The sequence below is a fragment of the Dicentrarchus labrax genome, unplaced genomic scaffold (assembly GCF_905237075.1).
Source record: "Dicentrarchus labrax unplaced genomic scaffold, dlabrax2021, whole genome shotgun sequence".
Taxonomy (NCBI): Eukaryota; Metazoa; Chordata; class Actinopteri; family Moronidae; genus Dicentrarchus; species Dicentrarchus labrax.
In genome coordinates this window covers 15,500,729-15,518,342 of record NW_026136720.1, presented here as the reverse complement: position 1 = coordinate 15,518,342, position 17,614 = coordinate 15,500,729, and the positions used below count along the sequence as shown (strand labels likewise).

The window sequence follows — 17,614 nt, the reverse complement described above, 5'->3', positions numbered from 1 at the left end:
AATTTAGCTGACTTAAAGGCAGTCAAATAACCTCAGTGTTAAGATGTGAAAGTGGAATCAATAAAACTAATTATTTTGAATCATTCACTCAAAACAGAGGATTATATAATTGTTTTTATATATTTCTTTAATTATAGGTTTCCTGTAGCAGCTATTTATTGTTATACAACTGCCTAATAATGATTGCATTGAAATAAACCGACTGTATATTTATCTGCTGCTTCCACAGCACAGTGTTATTTTTTCCATGTCGGCGGCATTTGAATTCATTAGCTGTGGAGTTGTGAGGCCGTGTTGCTGCTGAGGATGCAACCCGTGCGGAGCAGCAGCATCACCGGGATACAGGACCCTCCTCCTCCTCCTCCTCCTCCTCCTCTTCCTCTGGAAACTGGAGGAGCATCTTCTCCCTCTGACGTCATGACAGCAGCATCAGCTGTTAGCTCTGTTTTAAGCCTTTTCGCTGCCGATCGCTGCCTGCACTGAGGAAATATAGGCCTATGAGATCCCCTCTAATCCCTGAAATGGCGACACAGGAGGTACAGCTGAACGAGACTCTGGCCCATCTCAAAACGGAGTCGGATACGCTGAAGACGAAGCTGGAGGAGGAGAGAGCGAAGCTGCACGATGTCGAGCGTGAGTGCTGGAAAATAATGGAGAGGCCTCGATTCACCTCTGCGTTCACAGTGTGACTGGACAAATCACCGCAAATATCTCAGTATTTATAAATATATATATATATATATATGTGTGTGGATGTATTTTAGCAGAAGGTCAGATGATGGCAGTTTTACAGGGATGCGGATTCGTCGGCGCTGATTATTGACCTGACGTTACCTCTGATTTGACAGGCGACTTAAAAGCTGTTTGTTTGCCTCCCCATTTTACAGCCCAGTGCTTTCATCTGAATTCTTTCCATGTAGTGGTTTTGGTCCAATCATGTCTCGGCAATAACCTGAACAGTAGCTGAGATGTTAAACAAAATGTGGGGAAACAGGCTATTTGTGGTAAATGTTTCATGATATGTCCACAGGAGCTACAAGAAGAGAGAATAATTAAAGATTAATACAATATATTCCTCTGTTTAACATAGGCCAACTGTAGTTTAATCATTATTACTGCTGGGAATAATCAAGGGTGTATGCAGTAGAGGGTTTAATATAATGTACAATGTGTGTGTGTGTGTGTGTGTGTGTGTACAGTACATCAGGTGGCAGAAAAGGTGGAGGGACTGGGTCAGTTTGTAATGAAGACCCGGAGAACTCTGAAGGGACACGGCAACAAAGTTCTGTGTATGGACTGGTGTAAGGACAAGAGGAGGATCGTCAGCTCCTCACAGGTCACACACTCTCTGCTCCTGTGTATCTGCTCTGATTTTAGAGAGCCGGTTTGTTTTTGTACACGTTTGTTTAAATTCTGCTAATGTCTGATCTCTTGATGCAGGATGGAAAAGTGATTGTATGGGACGCTTTCACTACCAACAAGGTAACTCTTCTTTTTCAGTGTGCAACTATTTTATTACATAATGAAAGATCATTTAAGTAAAATACTGAGGTTTTTTTTTAGAAACACTTTCACATTTTCTTACCACAAGCTTGTTACAAACCATCAACGATGCTCCCTTACACCAAACCAACCCTCTGAACTTGGTCTATAGAGACTCCCCAACCTATTTGGCTTGTGAGGGAGGGATTTTCCTTCTCAGATTGTTTTATTTGAAGGATTTTATTGTCTCTGAAAGGATAATAACTAGTATTTAGTAACTGGTATTTCCCAAGATAAAAGCAAAAACAAAGAAGTGAGATGGAAATTTGAAGGAAAATAATGATGTGTGTAGCTTAACAGGGGGTTTATAGCTATCATTAGTAACTGGAAGATAGTGTTAGACAAAAACATCTGTTAAAACTCTAATTGAGAATATTACTTTCCCCAATATCATGTAGAAAATCAAATCTATGAGGCATAATAGATGAGGCACATTTTTATGTCGAGGATGGAGGGGAAGGGACACCAGAAACTGCTATCAGAGTTGAACATTGGCCACAAGAATGTTTTATAAATAGATTTTTTTTAACAAACTGTAACATCGCTAATGTCTAATTATGCCTAATGAATTTGATTCATCTCAGTGTCCCGGAGCAGCTCATGCGGCTCATGCAGCTTTGTCTTTTGATGTTTATTAGGAGCATGCTGTGACAATGCCGTGCACCTGGGTGATGGCCTGCGCCTACGCCCCCTCTGGCTGTGCTGTAGCTTGTGGGTGAGTGTTTTGCTACTCGTGACGATCCCAATGTGGTGTGTCATCTGCTTGGTTTTTGTCTCTTTTTTACTTTGGTAAACCTGGGTTATTTTCTGTCACAGAGGCCTGGACAATAAATGCTCAGTGTATCCTCTGTCTCTGGACAAGAATGAGAACTTGGCTGCTAAGAAGAAGTCGGTGGCCATGCACACAAACTACCTGTCAGCCTGTAGCTTCACCAACTCGGATATGCAGGTGAGAAAATTCACCACAACACGCAAAACATCCCCCCCCCAAAAAAACAGAAGCAGCAGAGTAAAATGTTTATAGAGGTAGTAAGTACTACACTTTAGGTTCCTGCAAACATGGCTGCTTTTCTAGTCGTCACTATTTCTCTCTCATTATTAATCAGAAATCACTGCCGTCCATATTCCAGTGAAAAGAGCTTTCGCACTTTGTTAATAATTCACGGCAGCTAGTTGCTTCTGGTTTGATATCCTGCTCACGTGACATTTCACACAGCAAAGACAATCCATTTATAGCCCGAACTTCAGAACAGCCATTACTCTTCCTCCCTCATTCCCTGCTTGTATTAAAGATCCTGACTTCCAGCGGGGATGGGACGTGTGCATTATGGGATGTTGAGAGTGGGCAGTTGTTGCAGAGTTTCCATGGACACGCAGCAGACGTGCTTTGTCTGGACCTGGCCCCCTCCGAGACTGGAAACACATTTGTTTCAGGGGTGAGGACACCTCCTTCTCCACCACTTTCACTACAGCTTGTGACTATTTAAACTGAATTATCTCAGATATTTTGTGATATTCTGCATTATTCTATGTTATTGCAGGGCTGTGATAAGAAGGCCAATGTGTGGGACATGCGTTCAGGACAGTGTATTCAGTCCTTTGAAACTCATGAATCAGACATAAACAGTGTGCGGTGAGTGATTTGAAATGTCTCACTCAGCTTTGAGTTCTGAAGTATAGAGATAAACAATTTTTTGTATTATTGTGCTATATATAAAAACTGATATTTTAAATCCCCTATGTATGAAATATTTAATCTTTCAAATTATTCTGTTGTTGTTGGAAGACAAATTAAATAATCCAGTTAAAATTGATGAAAACTGTCTGTGTGGCTCTTAGACTATTTGTTCTCTGCACCAGGTCTTCTTCATATTACCACTGGGAGTTACTAAACGCCAGATATATTCAGATCTTTCACACAGGGGCTTTAAGAGAGTAATCTGTTCCTCACTGTGGCTTTCTTTTTTTTTAATAGATACTATCCCAGCGGAGATGCGTTTGCATCTGGATCAGACGATGCTACAGTAAGTAATCTGATCTTTACCACTCAAAGTGTAACTAGAAACATATTGAAAATTATCTTTAAAATTCAAACACTGACCTTTGTTACAGTGCCGCCTGTACGACTTAAGGGCAGACAGAGAAGTGGCTATTTATTCCAAAGACAGCATCATATTTGGGGTCTCCAGTGTTGATTTCTCTCTCAGTGGTAAGAAATATATATACTTATACTTTGTCACTTCAGTATTGTTCATCATTACAGTTAAAGCTCCAGTAGGTCACTTTTATATACATTTTTTTGTCATATTTGCTGAAACTTTCACTGTATCCTGACAGTAGTTCTAGTGCTCCTAATGGCATTCCTTAGAGTCCACTGCAGCTGAATGAAAACAACCAATCAGAGAAAGATAGTTGATTATTAATTCTTCCCAGGCTGTCAAATGCTGACACATTAGGTTGCTGGCTTAAAGATAGTTAATTATTGAGTCTCGTTAAGCTGGTGGATTCTTTCAAATGCCATTAGGAGCACTAGGAGGAGCCAGAGGAACCTGATTGTTTCACAGATTATCTGTCTCATGTTCTACTGTCAGGATATAGTGAAAGTTTCAGAAAATATGACAGAATTAATTGCTGCAGCTTTAACGGCCAATCAAAGCTTACAATTATTTACCATATTTTCTATTGTAGAGGTACCCTGTTAAAAGCATGTGTGTTATTTTATCTTCCAGGACGGCTACTGTTTGGCGGCTACAACGACTACACCATAAATGTTTGGGATGTTCTCAAAGGAACGCGGGTCTCTATCCTGTTTGGACATGAGAACCGTGTCAGTACGCTGCGTGTTTCCCCTGATGGGACGGCTTTCAGCACAGGTTCCTGGGACCACACTCTTCGGGTACGAGATCTCCGTTATCATTGTCTGATCTGATGACTTTGCAACCTTTCTGGTTATGTCTTGTAATATCCAATGTTTATTTTCCTTCTTCCAGATCTGGGCTTAAGGACGAAGACACAGAGGAATTAATGGTAGACAGACTTAACTGTTTGCTAGAGTACAATCACAGACTCAGTTTTGGTTGTACATAGGGCATATCAATAGCATTGTATATACTCCAGTTTCATGGCCAGGGTAGATTTACATATTCCAGACAATAATTAAACCAAATGGCACGCTTGTATTACATTAGGATTGAGAGTAAATTTCACAGACGTACATATGGTTACAACTTAAGATGTAAAATGTATATTGCAGAAAACAACATTAGTGACTAGCATTCGTCTACGATAGAAGTGACACAATAAAGTGATGTATTGTATGTGCCCACATAGGGGACAATACTCGTTTGTTTATTTGTTTTTGCACATAAAATAATGGAGGAATGCAGTCCATTGAAGAAAATGGGATATAAGGGAACAAAATACATCTCTAGGAGAAGCAGAAGGGTTTATATGAAGGTTTGACTCAGACTGAGAAAAGAGAGATGGGAGGGAGGGGATTTGTGGCATCTCTATAAATGTTAGGGATAGTGAGAATGATTAGATTGGCTTGTAGAAATTAATCAATATTAGTTAGTTTGAAGCGAATAAAAAATAATATTGGATACAAAGGAGCATTGGAATAAAATATTATGAAAGAAGTACAAAATTGTAGTTTTATTAAAGATGGAAATAGTGAATTCATGTATTTTTATTTCCACACTGTGTGCCCAACAAGCTGTCTACATTCTTCACAGCAACTCACCTGCCAATATTATTCTAATGTAAAGAAAGCACATTTACAGATAAATATAAAATACATGATGTTGATCTTTCATCCCTATGGTTTTAAATCATGGTTTACTTCTGTTTGTTTCCAGCCGTGGAGGCCACTCATTGCTCCACGTGCTCACCGAGTTACTGCAGACACCCTGAACCCTGTGGTACCCCGCTAGATATCTACATATACAAATGTTTAAATTCTTAGAATGTACTCCTTTTCATGCAGTTGTCCAATAATCAAGTAATTTCATATTTACTGTAATTATTTTATTGTAGTTTAGTGTACAGTTATACAAGGGACTGTTTATCAAAGTATTACAAACATAATAAACTGAGTTTTGAATATCACCACTTTCTCGTTGTTTTTATTAACTCAATCTTATTGTTTCACAGTTATTTTATTGTCAGTCTAGTAATATTGAGACCCTGTCAGCCATTGTCTTTGTCACAGGTTTTTAAATAAAGTTTCCAGAAATACAAGCGGAAGTGACGTCACGAACGAGGCTCGGCAGTCTGCTGAATCAAAACAATGGCCGACTGGCGACCCAGCGGCTTGCCTCTTGTGGCCCTTTTAAATGTTTAACAGACACACTTTCTCTGACTCTGGTTACGGAACTCTCTCTGGGATGGACAGATGAGTCAATGAGTGTATTTTGAAAGACAAACGCCAGCTGCTTGGTCCCGCTGTTCGCCGCCATAATGAGCGATGTTGTGGAGAAGACCCTGACAGCTCTGCCGAGCCTCCTGTCTTTAGACTCTCAGCCTGGATCCGCAAAACTGTCCTCCACCTCCAAACTGGGAAACCTCATCAGGGGGATCACCGAGCTAACGTCCAAACACGTGAGTCCGTCCTGTGAAAGCTTCAACAGCTTTCAACCACTGACTGTATATGTAAGGTTATGTTTATGTGTTTTTATCATGTGTTGGTGCGTTCAAGTGCTTCAGCTGCCAATATGCTGTTCATTCACAAACCGTGTTGCACTTTTATTGTCAGTATTTTGTATTCATTTGTTTTGTACAGCATTATGTTGAGTACATGTCTGAGCTGATTGTATTTTTGAATGTTTTCTCAATAAAGATAAAAAAATATATATTGCAGGGAAGTTAAATCTGGAGGGCCTGACATGATGATGATGATGATGATGATGATGATGATACTGTATTGTGAGATCAGGTTTTTCAGAAAAGAGAAGAAACAAAGATACATAAGCCTGCAGTTACCATACAAACACAGAAGACAATATTCAAACCCCTTCAACATGTATTTGATCTGGGATTAAGCTCCAGGTTTAATTTTAGGATTGACTGGTGGACAAAGGAGTGCTTCAGTCTAACCTTGTTAAATCGAGGAACCCTGTATCTCTGGTTTGATGGTAACAGTTTATATTCATTATTTAGGACATGGTTTGGCTCATAGACAATGTTGTTAGCCAGCCATAATATATTATTATCGTATGCTGATTCATAGAGTTTCTCAGCCGATTCTCAAGTCTTTGATGTTGTAATATCCCCAAAACACATTGATGCACCAATCAGAAATGGTTTATAGTAAATGGTAACAGCTAAATAGAGTTGACTCACTGTAATGCATTGCCTTTCTAAAACAAGTCTTTACAATTTGATTCTCATTGTGCACTGACTGTAGACTGTATGAATAAAAAATGGACAAAAGTTTCAGTGACGTCACGCATTAGTTTGAGTTGTTGTGAAGCTCAGTGTGGTCGGTTTGCGTTGGTGGTGTGCAGAATAAGATAAGTACCTCCCAGAGCCCCATTTCAAATAACCACAACTATCCCTTTATCATCAGCACAGAGTAAAGAGAAGAATTATTACCCATTATAGTCTTAAATCTATAAAGCTTCACTGGCTCTGGTAACATGAATATTAACTTCTCTCACTTTCTTGAAATAATTAGTGACATATGTATCTTGCAGCAGCTCTCTGTAATATCCTGATAATATGTGATTCATGGGCTTTTAACCTTTCTAAGACAGCAAATAGAACATGGTAGTACCAACCTTAGCAGCCTCAGTATTTGATCTTATTATAATTTGTTTCCCCTGTTCAGGAGGAGGAAAAACTAATTCACCGTGAACTAGCGTCCATCAAAGAACAGGTGTCCTCCCCCAACACCTCCATGGTATGATTCTCCTGATATTCCAGTTCGGTCTTTCACTTTCGGTCTGGTGACGCCTGAAATCACTGATGTGTTTACTTTTCTCTTCAGAGGCAGATGAAGGAGCTCATGGTGCGAGCGATCTACTGTGAAATGCTCGGTTATGAGGCTTCGTTCAGCTACATTCACGCTATCAAACTGGCTCAACAAGGCACTGCTCTGGAGAAAAGAGTCGGTACGTTCTTGTTCAAAAAAAGCTTACTCATTACTCAGCATTCTTACCCACTGATTCTGCAATACTCACTTAGTGTCATGATCAACACAACACATGTTTTTTTCATCACAACAACGTTATTGACTTCATCTTCTGACACTGCTTTGGGCTTTGCAGGTTATCTAGCTGTGTCTTTGTTTCTGAACGAAAGTCATGAGCTGCTTCTTCTCCTTGTGAACACTGTATTAAAGGTGGGTACTGAGTCTTTTCAGCATTTGTCATCAGGTGTCTGAATAAGGGATGTTGAAGTATTCTTTTTGTTTTCAGGATCTTCAGAGCACAAATCTTATTGAAGTGTGCATGGCTCTAACTGTAGTCAGCCAGATGTTCCCCAAAGATATGATTCCTGCAATCCTTCCTCTTGTTGAGGAGAAACTTAATCACCCAAAGTAAGAAATGCTCTTTTCCTTTCCAGTCCGATTAGTTACCATGTTCGTTCAAGTGTGTTTATTCATATGATAAACTATAGCATGAAAAATCTGCTTGAATGTTATGATATCTAAGGATTTCTTTTTGCATATTTGTAGGGAAATCATTCGACGAAAAGCAGTCCTGGCACTCTATAAATTCTACCTAATAGCACCGAATCAAGTTCAACACATCCACAACAAGTTTCGTAAAGCTCTGTGTGACAAGGATCCTGGTGTCATGACAGCCTCACTACACATCTACTTACAGATGATCCAGGTAATCCGTTGTTCTTTAATTATTTTATTTCACCACAACATTAACTGTGTTTAGAAATCATTACACATCTTGGTTAGATCTACTGTGGTGTAATCCAGTCGTGTTGCATATTCCTCTTTTGTTACAGGAGAATCCAGAAGGTTATAAGGACCTGACGGCAAGTTTTGTCACCATACTGAAACAGGTGGTGGGAGGAAAGCTGCCAATGGATTTCAACTATCACAGTGTCCCTGCTCCATGGCTGCAAATTCAGCTTCTCAGAATACTGTCAGTACTTGGGAAAAATGACCAGAGGTAATTATTACTTATTTTGTCCCCAGATGAAGTGGTTGTTTGGTTGTTTGGTTATGTGGTTGTGCTCTGTACTCGAATCCCTGCAAGATGTGAGTCTGTTCTTTGTTCGACAGTACAAGTGAGATCATGTACGAAGTCCTTGACGAGTCTTTACGAAGAGCAGAGATGAATCATAACATCACCTATGGTATGTCAGATGTACCAGTTCTTGTAAATTTGGTTGTTTGAGATCATTTAAGTACTCTCTTTAACCACTTGTTGAATTCTCTCTCTTCATTTCCAGCAATATTATACGAGTGTGTAAAATGTATTTACACAATTCATCCCAAATCTGATCTTTTGGAAAAAGCTGCAAAGTGCATTGGCAACTTTGTTCTGTCGCCGAAGATTAATCTCAAATATCTCGGTAAGATCCAAAGAAAACCTTAAAGTCATTTTTCTCATTGACAGTCAAGATTTCAGATATTCACTGTAGTAAATTGGTTAATTTGGTGTTTCTGTAGGTTTGAAGGCCCTCACCTACGTGGTCCAGCAGGATCCTAAACTGGCCCTGCAGCATCAGATGACCATCATAGAGTGTCTCGATCACCCCGACCTCATCATCAAGCGTGAGGTGAGGCAGTTTACTGTGGTTGGCTAGAGTTTGGTGTAATGGATTTGTAAGTTTACAGTATTATCAACCTTCTCTTGTTTTCTTGTAGACGCTTGAGTTGCTCTTTCGGATCACTAATGCCCAGAATGTCATGGTCATTGTGGAGAAGATGCTGGAGTTTCTGCGCATCAGTAAAGATGACTACACTACTATTGACCTGGTGGGGAAGGTGGCAGAACTGGCGGAAAAATATCCTTTCAAGTGTGTTGATGATACTGCGAGCAGGAGACAGCGCTCAGTGTTAAATGTACACATGGAAAAAGGAACAACCCTTACAAAAATAAACAACAGTCACATAATTAAGCTGATATAAATATTGAAATAATTAATCAATCATCTTAATTTTGCACAAATTCTTGCTTCTGACAGTTGTAGTAAAGACAAAGTCAGTAAAACCTGGTATAGGTTGAAGACACTGTTTTTATCAGAGCGTATAGAGTAGATCATTATTGGCCTATCGCCGGTATTGGCGTATATGTTATCCAATATGAAAACTGTGACACTTGTGGTAATACGTTAGTGTCATTGCAAAGTTTATCCAGCAGAGTGCACTGTGATTTACAAAACTGTGGCGAGCTGCACAGATGAAGAGAAAAACAGCAGCTCTCTACAAGGTCAACCAGAATTGGTCGACAAAGTATATTCAATGTTTCACATACATTGAATATATTCAGTGTATATTCTTTTATTTGTTTGAGAAAGCAGCTGTCTAATTAATAAAATCACTATATCGGCCGCTGTATCGGTTATGGGACAGGCTCTCATTTTTATGAGTGTAGCATAAAGAGATGTATGACTCTCCTGTAGACTTCTACTGGCGGTTCAAGGCCTAAATGATAGGTAATTCTCTGAGTTGAGAAACAGAAATCCAAGCCTTTAATAACATGCTGTTCAATCTTTTATACCCTGTTAGTTCCTCTTTGTTGTGTTGATTATTTTCCTATAACCCATTATACATATGCACCAGACAATGAATGGTTCATTGAGACCATGAACACAGTGTTTTCAGTGGGTGGAGACATGATGCAGCCTGACATCCCAAACAATTTCCTTAAACTGCTGTCTGAGGGTGAGATAACCACACCACTTAACTTATTCTCTACTGTTGTTATGTGGTGATAATTCAGTAATTTGACACTGATGTTGCTTTTGATTGATGGATTTTGTCATGCTAATGTCTCTTTAATGGCTCAGGATTTGACAGCGTGGAGGAAGACAGGAAGTTGAGGCTGTTTGCTGTGGATTCATATGTTTCTCTGCTGCAAGGAGAGCCTGGCAAACTGCCACAGCGCTTCCTCCAAGTCATCAGCTGGGTGAGTGCTGTCTGCACAACGACCACTATCAGCAGTTTGTATTATTCTCATGTAAGAATAATGAGAACAAGAAGCAAAAGAAGGAAAAGGAATACAATGGTTGAGTTATTTTATAGGAGAACATATGCACTGGACTACTCAACTCCTTTTTTAAATCTTTGTCTTTGTATGTAGAGTTTTTCACAATCCACAGCATGCACAGCAAGTTCATTTGTTGGAGTTTGTCAGGTTGATAACCTTAAAATAAAAACCCATAAAAGAGAAAATAAACATATCACACTGCCATAATTACCAACAATTGCATGCTGCAGTTAGTCTACCTCATGTTACATCAGCATTTACTACTTTCTCTCCACAACAAATCAAAATAAATCATTGGAGATTAACTAGTGGCTATTCATTACATTCAAATAAATCAGATAAATCATTTTACCAAATTCAGTATTATGTTAAATCATATACGAATATCATCCATTCAACACAGTAATGATGCAAATGACAATCTGATACTCGGATGAGCAAACTAAACCAAGCTGTCACAATCACTGAGAAGAATGTCTTTGACATTTGTCCATACAATGTTTGGTTTAAAGCATACATTACCAATTACTTTACAATTTCCAGACAAACAACAACAGTTAACAGTATAAAATTATTTCATTTTTTCAATTTAAATCATTGTTTTAAAAGATCATAAAAGGTTAGTTGGCTTGAGTTCCTCAGGTACTTTATTGAATATTAAATCCAGATGATAAAAGCATAGTCATGCTGGTGTGTGTCCTGATGGATGATCAAAGGTGAGAAGATCTCATGCAGCCAGCAGCCAGATCAAGCTGAGTTTAAACCTGGCCAGTAAGATCCTAATGTCAGTATGATATATATTTGGTATCCTGGTCACCTAAAAATCTTATATTGGGATACATGAGTGAATTTTTATAGTAATGATGCAAGAATACACAAAGTCACAGGAGTTAAAACAAAATGAGCTGCAAACATGAAATTATACTTCTTACAAACTTTTTTACAGATTAAAATCACATTACTCCTCTTTACATGTCTTTCAAAATGTAACTTACTGCGTACTATAACGTTCTGTCTCTTCTCTACCATGCACAGGTCCTTGGTGAATACTCCCATTTGAGGGAGGAACTTGAACCGGCTACAGTCCTGAGGCTGCTGTCCAAACTGTTGGACACAAAGAACACCAGCAGTGAAACCAAGAGCTGGGTCCTCATGGCAATGACCAAACTCTGTGAGGGCGCGGCGGGCGTTTCTGTGGCTAAGGAGGTTTCTGAAACATACAGCAGCTCCCTGGACACAGTACTGAGGCAGAGAGCTCAGGAGCTTCAGCATCTCAGCCAAGACTCTGAACTACGAGCCAGAGTGGTACTCCGAGACGCCGGGCTCGGACCCCTGGAGGTAACATATGAACATACAGAGCTACAGAATTACAATAATAATGTAAATGTACAGTATTCTGTCATTTTATTGTTGCAATGGTACATTGAAAATATGGAAACATGTAGTTAGACTTTGAATTCCTGCTGCTGTTAACATTTGGTGTAAGATGCCAAAAACAATAAAACCTGATGATTTAGCTTCTGGATCTACAGCAGATGATGTAACTTTGTGGTTTTTGTTCTCTGGCAGTTAGAGCTCATCACCTGAGGGATGAAAACAAAACCTGCACACACTTGCCCTCCATAACACACAGTTGATTAGATCAAAGGCAGTATTTATTGAAATAATGGGTATCATAATTTAATTTGTAATCATAGCGGCATGTCTAGAGTAGTCTGCTGGGTTGGGTTTACCACAGAACTCAGTTTCAGTCAACTAGATACAAGTACAACAAGAATAATGTTCTTAACACACAAATGCTTCCTCTTAATCTTATCATGTGTAAAAGTTATTAAGATATATTTGCAAGCATACAGATATGACATCTTTAGTTTTGCTCCTTTAGTCCTGCACAACCAAATGATCTTCTTTTCCCCGTTAAAGGAGAAGTTGAAACTTGCAGTTGTTGTTTCCAGGTGGATTCATCTCTGTCGTTTCTGGATGGATTTGTGTCAGAGGCGTTGGCTGCTGGCGCTGCTCCATACAAGCCTCCCCATCAGCGTCAGGAGGAACTGGCTCAGGCAAAAGGTAAAATAATAAAGGAAAAACATTCAGACTGTGGCAGATTTGCCAGAACTGCCTTGTGTTAATTTGTTCCTGACTGTGTTGTCTGCGTCAGCGTTGAGCCTGGAGCCATACGGCTTGTCCCTGCCCATCAGCATGTCCTCCTGCAGCATCGCAGACAGGCAGTCTCCTACACTGTTATCCATGAGCTCTGGTCTGTCAGGCAATAGCACCGACCACTCACATAAGGGAGGGTACGTAGACACAAAGCGTATTCTTATGCTGTGTTAATTAAAACAGTTTACACACAAATGCATGGCTGGTTTAGAACTCATTCTTTTTTTATTTTTGTTTCAGCTCTACAACTCTGAAGCTGGACGGTGTGAAGAGGGTGTGGGGGAAGGAGGGATACCTGGCACAGAGGGAGTCTGTGGAGGAGGCTGCCCAGGTTGAGCTTCCCAGCCCCCTGCGGTCACCCAGCCAGCAGGGAGAGGCTGACAGCTCCCACAGCCAGACTCCCACTCCGATACCGACCCCCGAGCCCGAACACGAGAAACAGCAGCTGGCCTCTTCGCTGTTTGTCGGCCTGGGCTTGCAAAGCTCTGTGTGTCTGGTGAGCTGTTTTAATTGAGCAGGTCCTCTTCTATGGAGACAACTATGTTGAACCGCCCTGTTTCTACAGTAGCCCAGAACGGACAAACCAAACACTGGTTCTAGAAAGGTCCTTTAGCGTTTAAGTTTTGCAGCAACCGTAAGAGGCGAGAACGTTGCAATCAGAAACTATACTGCTAGATGTCACTAAATCCTACACACTGACCTTTAAGGCTGCAATTAACAATTATCTTCATTATTGATTAATCTGCCGATTAATTGATAATCGTATGGTCTATAAAATGTCAGAAAATGCTTCAACAGTCCAAAAGCCTAAGATATTTAAGTAATTTTCACAAAAGACAAAGAAAAGCAGCCAATCGTCACAGTTGAAAACCTGGAACAACAAAATGTGATTTAAATGATTAATCAGTAATCAAAATAGCTGATTAATCATTTCAGCTGTACACAGGATCTACTGGCTCTGTAAATCTCAGCCGTTCTGATGTGATTTTGCAGCCCTTTGCAATGTTTACTGTAAAACTTAACTTTCTCACAATCATTTAAAAAAAATATACATCTACAAAAACATGTGTTGTTAGAACTAGAACCTTTTTCTTTTAGCAGATGGGAAAATCTGAGCCGACACCCCAGCGATTCAGAAGAAAAGCCAAAAGTCCGGGCTCGTCCTCGGCTGCCAGCGAGCAGATATCCAACTCCCTTGTCTCTACTCCGAGCACAGTGGATAACTTGCTGTGTGACAACCTCCTGGACTCCAACATCACCTCAGAGCTGCATGTTTCTTCACCGACACAGACATCTGAGCTCTCTGAGGACCTAACTACTGCAAATGGCACCTGTGATGTAGAGTTAGCTGAGAGTGACATAAAGCGAAGTAACCCCTCTCTCATTAGGGATAACGGCGTTGTTGTAGCTGCCGATCCTACTCCACATGAGGACCCAGACAGACCTAAAGACTTGTGTCTCAATACTCATCTTCCTGCAGAGCTTTCTGGCCTCCCCCACTCAGAAATCACTCCTCTGTGCTCCAACCAAAGCCTGGATCTCTCAGCCTGTCACGTGCAGAAAGAAGATTCTTTATCGCTAGTTGTTTTCATTTACAACTCCTCTGACTCTGACATTCAACAGATACTACTAGAGCTTGACTCAGATGAACTTGAGGTACAGTAATTATTGAGCATAAATATTAGTCATATTATCTCTTTATTAGACTTTTGTATGAAAGGACATTTCTGTGGATTATTTTGCAGGTATCCTGTGTGTGTGACAGTCCAGTGCAGGAGGTGAGAAGCCACGGTGTAGCAGTCTGTCAGTATTCCCTGACTGTGAAGAGGCCTTCAGTCCATGTTGAAGTGGTTGGGATGGTATCTTACCAGCTGCCTGTTGGGACGCCTCAGTCAGTCCAGTTCTTATACAAACTCCCTCTAACCAGCTTCATCAGGTGAAATATTTTCTTCTTTTATGTATGGCTGAGCAGAGATGATTAGTTGCTTACTGTAATTTTCTTCCTTCAGACCTTTGACTGTGTCCACAGAAGAGTACGGGACAATGTGGCTGGCCTTCTCTCACGATACAAAGCAGAACCTGACGCTGATAAGTGAAGGCCAGGAATCTCTCACAGCCACTCTGAACGTTCTGAAGAAGAAACTTCATCTTCATGTCGTGGAAATCATAGGTGACCAGACATTCATCTATAAACTGAAACTTCAGAGATGGGAAAAGGCTGAGTCCTTGCTGCAGCAACCATGGGTTCAACTCAAACCTGTGGCCCTTTGCTGCCTGTCATCCCCTCTCTTTTACTGTCACTCTACAGCTGTCACTGTCAATTAAAGACAATAAAAAGCCACAAAAAATATTGAATAAATAAATGAATAATTAGCCATTAATTGCTCAATATTAACAGAGGATTACAGATAAACATTGTTCATAGGGCTTCAGCCACTTACTCACTTGTTCCACCATCAAGTTCAAGTCAATAGTTTTGTTACTATTATTTTAGGGCATCTCATAACATGATGTATGGATATTTTAAAATAGACGTATATGTACACACATATGTGAAAGGTGCAGTTCTTAACTGGTTGATGTGTGTTAAATGCAACCTACAATTCCCATGAGTTCTACACTATTAGTGAGTAACGTTTATTCATTTGTCTGACAGGTATGGAAGGTATTGTAGCTTGCCGGCTGCTCCAGGATCAGCCATGTCTGATGCACTGTCGTGTGCATGCAGGAACGCTGGCTGTGTGGCTGCGCTCTCCCGTCCCCGAGCTTCCCGACTGCCTGATCTACCACTGTCAGAGAGCTTTACAGGAGCACTGACCCCGACTGCAACACCTCCACTGACGCCACTGAGCAACACGATCACCTGACTCTCAACCACTGCAGAGGAAGGTACACAGAGCAGCAGTGCAGAACACAACAGGAGACAGAACATCTGATGTGCATCTTTATATTAACATTTGTTTGTCACTTCCACTATAAGTACACAGCAGGATTTGCTTTTTGTCCATGAATGATTTATTTTTAACTAATTAGTGGAAAAGTTCACTGGATCAATAGTTTGAAAGTCATGGTTGGTAAAAACCTCAGGGCCAAGATATTGTGTTTTTAACCTTCTGTGGGTGTTTGACGTTTCAGAATAACACTTATGTCTTAAGATGATGACAGGGCTCCATAATGACTTGAAAACTTCAATGTTTGAAACATTGTGAGGTGAAATGAATGTTAAGTTTGATATCATTGGTATAAGGGGAAAATCATGAATTTCTACAGTTGCTTTTTGCACCCCCCAGGTCTGCATGCTAAATAACCAGAGATTACTGATTTGTGACATGATTTTAAAACATTAGTTACATTTTCTTGGTGAGAATGATCATGACAGTGTAGCACATTTAGATTTTAATCGAACAAATACATACAAACGTCATCTCTTTTCTTCATTTAGCACATTAAAGGTCCAGTGTGTAACATTTAGGAGGATCTATTGGCAGAAATTAAATGTAATATTCATAGGTTTTCATTCATGTGTAATATAGGAATCTTCAGTTGCAGTGGGTCGCCTTCTGTGGAGTCAGCCATGTTTCTACAGTAGCCCAGAAGGGACAAACAAACACTATAGGAGGCTCTAGATAGTTTCTCCTTTGTGCTTTGATGTGGAGGGTCTGTAACTATACTGCTAGATGAAACTAAATCCTACACACTGCTCCTTTCATTGTTGGTATTAACTAAAATGTTTAGTCCTTTTCAAGTTCATCAATACTGATTGAAGCAATACTGATTGAAATGGAAAGAACACAAATTCTTGCTTTGGACTGGTTGATGTTATTTATTAGGTGTTTTTGGAGTAGCACAGGGAAAATATTGATATCTTTTAAGAGTACCAAATTAATTGCTTGTTATTTGTGGTATGGAAACAGTTTAAACTTATATTCACAGTGAGCTGCTTTTGAGTAAAGAACCTGCTCGTCTTTGCTGCTGATGTAAAAAGAGGTTTACATCCCTGTCTGTCTAAAGGGTTACATTAAGCTGACATTAACCTCTGACTGCAGTAGTTACACGTATGTCTTACATTTGTGATGAGAGTATTTTGTCTTAAATGTAGCAATGAAGATCTCACTCTGCGATGTCCGTGTTGTCCGTTTGTCATTCTGACGAGGAGCATTTCAGTTTTCCCTCGTGTTTTGCAGATGCTGCCTTCTGTGTGATATGATTATCTATGCACTCATGTTTCTGGTTTGTCAGTTTCGGTGAGAGGTGGATTTTAGCGGTCTTTGATTATTATATTTTTGTATCAATGCAGTATTAACATATTTATTGGATTTATATTCTTACAGAAAATATTTTATATTCACTTCTCTGAAAGGAAAGAATCATTGTGCTGTTTGATTATTGTGTCTCAGATCTGATTTGTCTCAGCTTGTTTTATTTAATTCAACCTGAAGGGAAAGTTTACTTTTTTTTTTTTTTCTTTTTGCCTGTGTCCTGATTTGAAGCACAGCGTGAAGCTAACAATGCGTCTAAAACTTTAACCCAACGCCTTATGTTCTAATGCCAGGGTGGCGTGTTTGATTTGTGCCTGTGGTACAGAGAAATTAATATTTCTTAGAGTGCCTGTCACTACATTCTGCTAACTTATGAATAAATTCAACACATGTAAATTCACTTGATTTTGACTCCTTGATTATTGATGATCTGTAATAGCTATGAAACAGATATATTAACTCATTTTCATTAACATT

The 17,614-nt window shown here is 39.8% G+C and overlaps 2 protein-coding genes across 3 annotated transcripts; both read left to right on the top strand.

The window, feature by feature from the left end:
- Window positions 1–372: 372 nt before the first annotated feature.
- gnb5a (guanine nucleotide binding protein (G protein), beta 5a) lies at window positions 373–5,649 on the top strand. The gene is made up of 11 exons (XM_051380723.1): window positions 373–633; window positions 1,200–1,336; window positions 1,441–1,482; window positions 2,181–2,257; window positions 2,359–2,491; window positions 2,835–2,978; window positions 3,084–3,175; window positions 3,518–3,566; window positions 3,655–3,751; window positions 4,272–4,438; window positions 4,533–5,649. Exons 1-11 carry the CDS (start codon window positions 498–500, stop codon window positions 4,542–4,544), a joined length of 1,086 nt encoding a protein of 361 aa, XP_051236683.1. The 5' UTR covers window positions 373–497; the 3' UTR covers window positions 4,545–5,649.
- Window positions 5,650–5,818: 169 nt separating this feature from the next.
- On the top strand, window positions 5,819–17,537 carry ap4e1 (adaptor related protein complex 4 subunit epsilon 1). Of its 2 annotated transcripts, none has more exons than XM_051380648.1 (21): window positions 5,819–6,141; window positions 7,370–7,441; window positions 7,529–7,652; window positions 7,809–7,882; window positions 7,959–8,080; window positions 8,219–8,378; window positions 8,506–8,672; window positions 8,786–8,859; window positions 8,956–9,078; window positions 9,176–9,285; window positions 9,374–9,517; window positions 10,285–10,393; window positions 10,519–10,637; window positions 11,754–12,056; window positions 12,674–12,785; window positions 12,877–13,015; window positions 13,119–13,374; window positions 13,980–14,534; window positions 14,624–14,814; window positions 14,888–15,048; window positions 15,535–17,537. In XM_051380648.1, the coding sequence occupies exons 1-21, from the start codon at window positions 6,001–6,003 to the stop codon at window positions 15,693–15,695; spliced, it is 3,417 nt and encodes a 1,138-aa protein (XP_051236608.1). In that variant the 5' UTR covers window positions 5,819–6,000; the 3' UTR covers window positions 15,696–17,537. The 2 variants fall into 2 exon arrangements, with proteins under 2 accessions (XP_051236608.1, XP_051236607.1); XM_051380647.1 differs by having other exon boundaries at window positions 13,977–14,534.
- The last annotated feature ends 77 nt before the right edge of the window (window positions 17,538–17,614 follow it).

Bases quoted from the DNA above. Each gene is read 5' to 3' on its own strand.
- gnb5a (XM_051380723.1), top strand. From the start codon at position 498: ATGAGATCCCCTCTAATCCCTGAAATGGCGACACAGGAGGTACAGCTG. The intron at 634-1,199 runs GTGAGTGCTGGA...GTGTGTGTACAG, and splicing joins GAAGCTGCACGATGTCGAGC to TACATCAGGTGGCAGAAAAG. The intron at 2,979-3,083 runs GTGAGGACACCT...ATGTTATTGCAG, and splicing joins GAAACACATTTGTTTCAGGG to GGCTGTGATAAGAAGGCCAA.
- ap4e1 (XM_051380647.1), top strand. From the start codon at position 6,001: ATGAGCGATGTTGTGGAGAAGACCCTGACAGCTCTGCCGAGCCTCCTG. The intron at 7,883-7,958 runs GTGGGTACTGAG...TTTTGTTTTCAG, and splicing joins TTGTGAACACTGTATTAAAG to GATCTTCAGAGCACAAATCT. The intron at 9,518-10,284 runs CCTTTCAAGTGT...CATTATACATAT, and splicing joins CAGAACTGGCGGAAAAATAT to GCACCAGACAATGAATGGTT.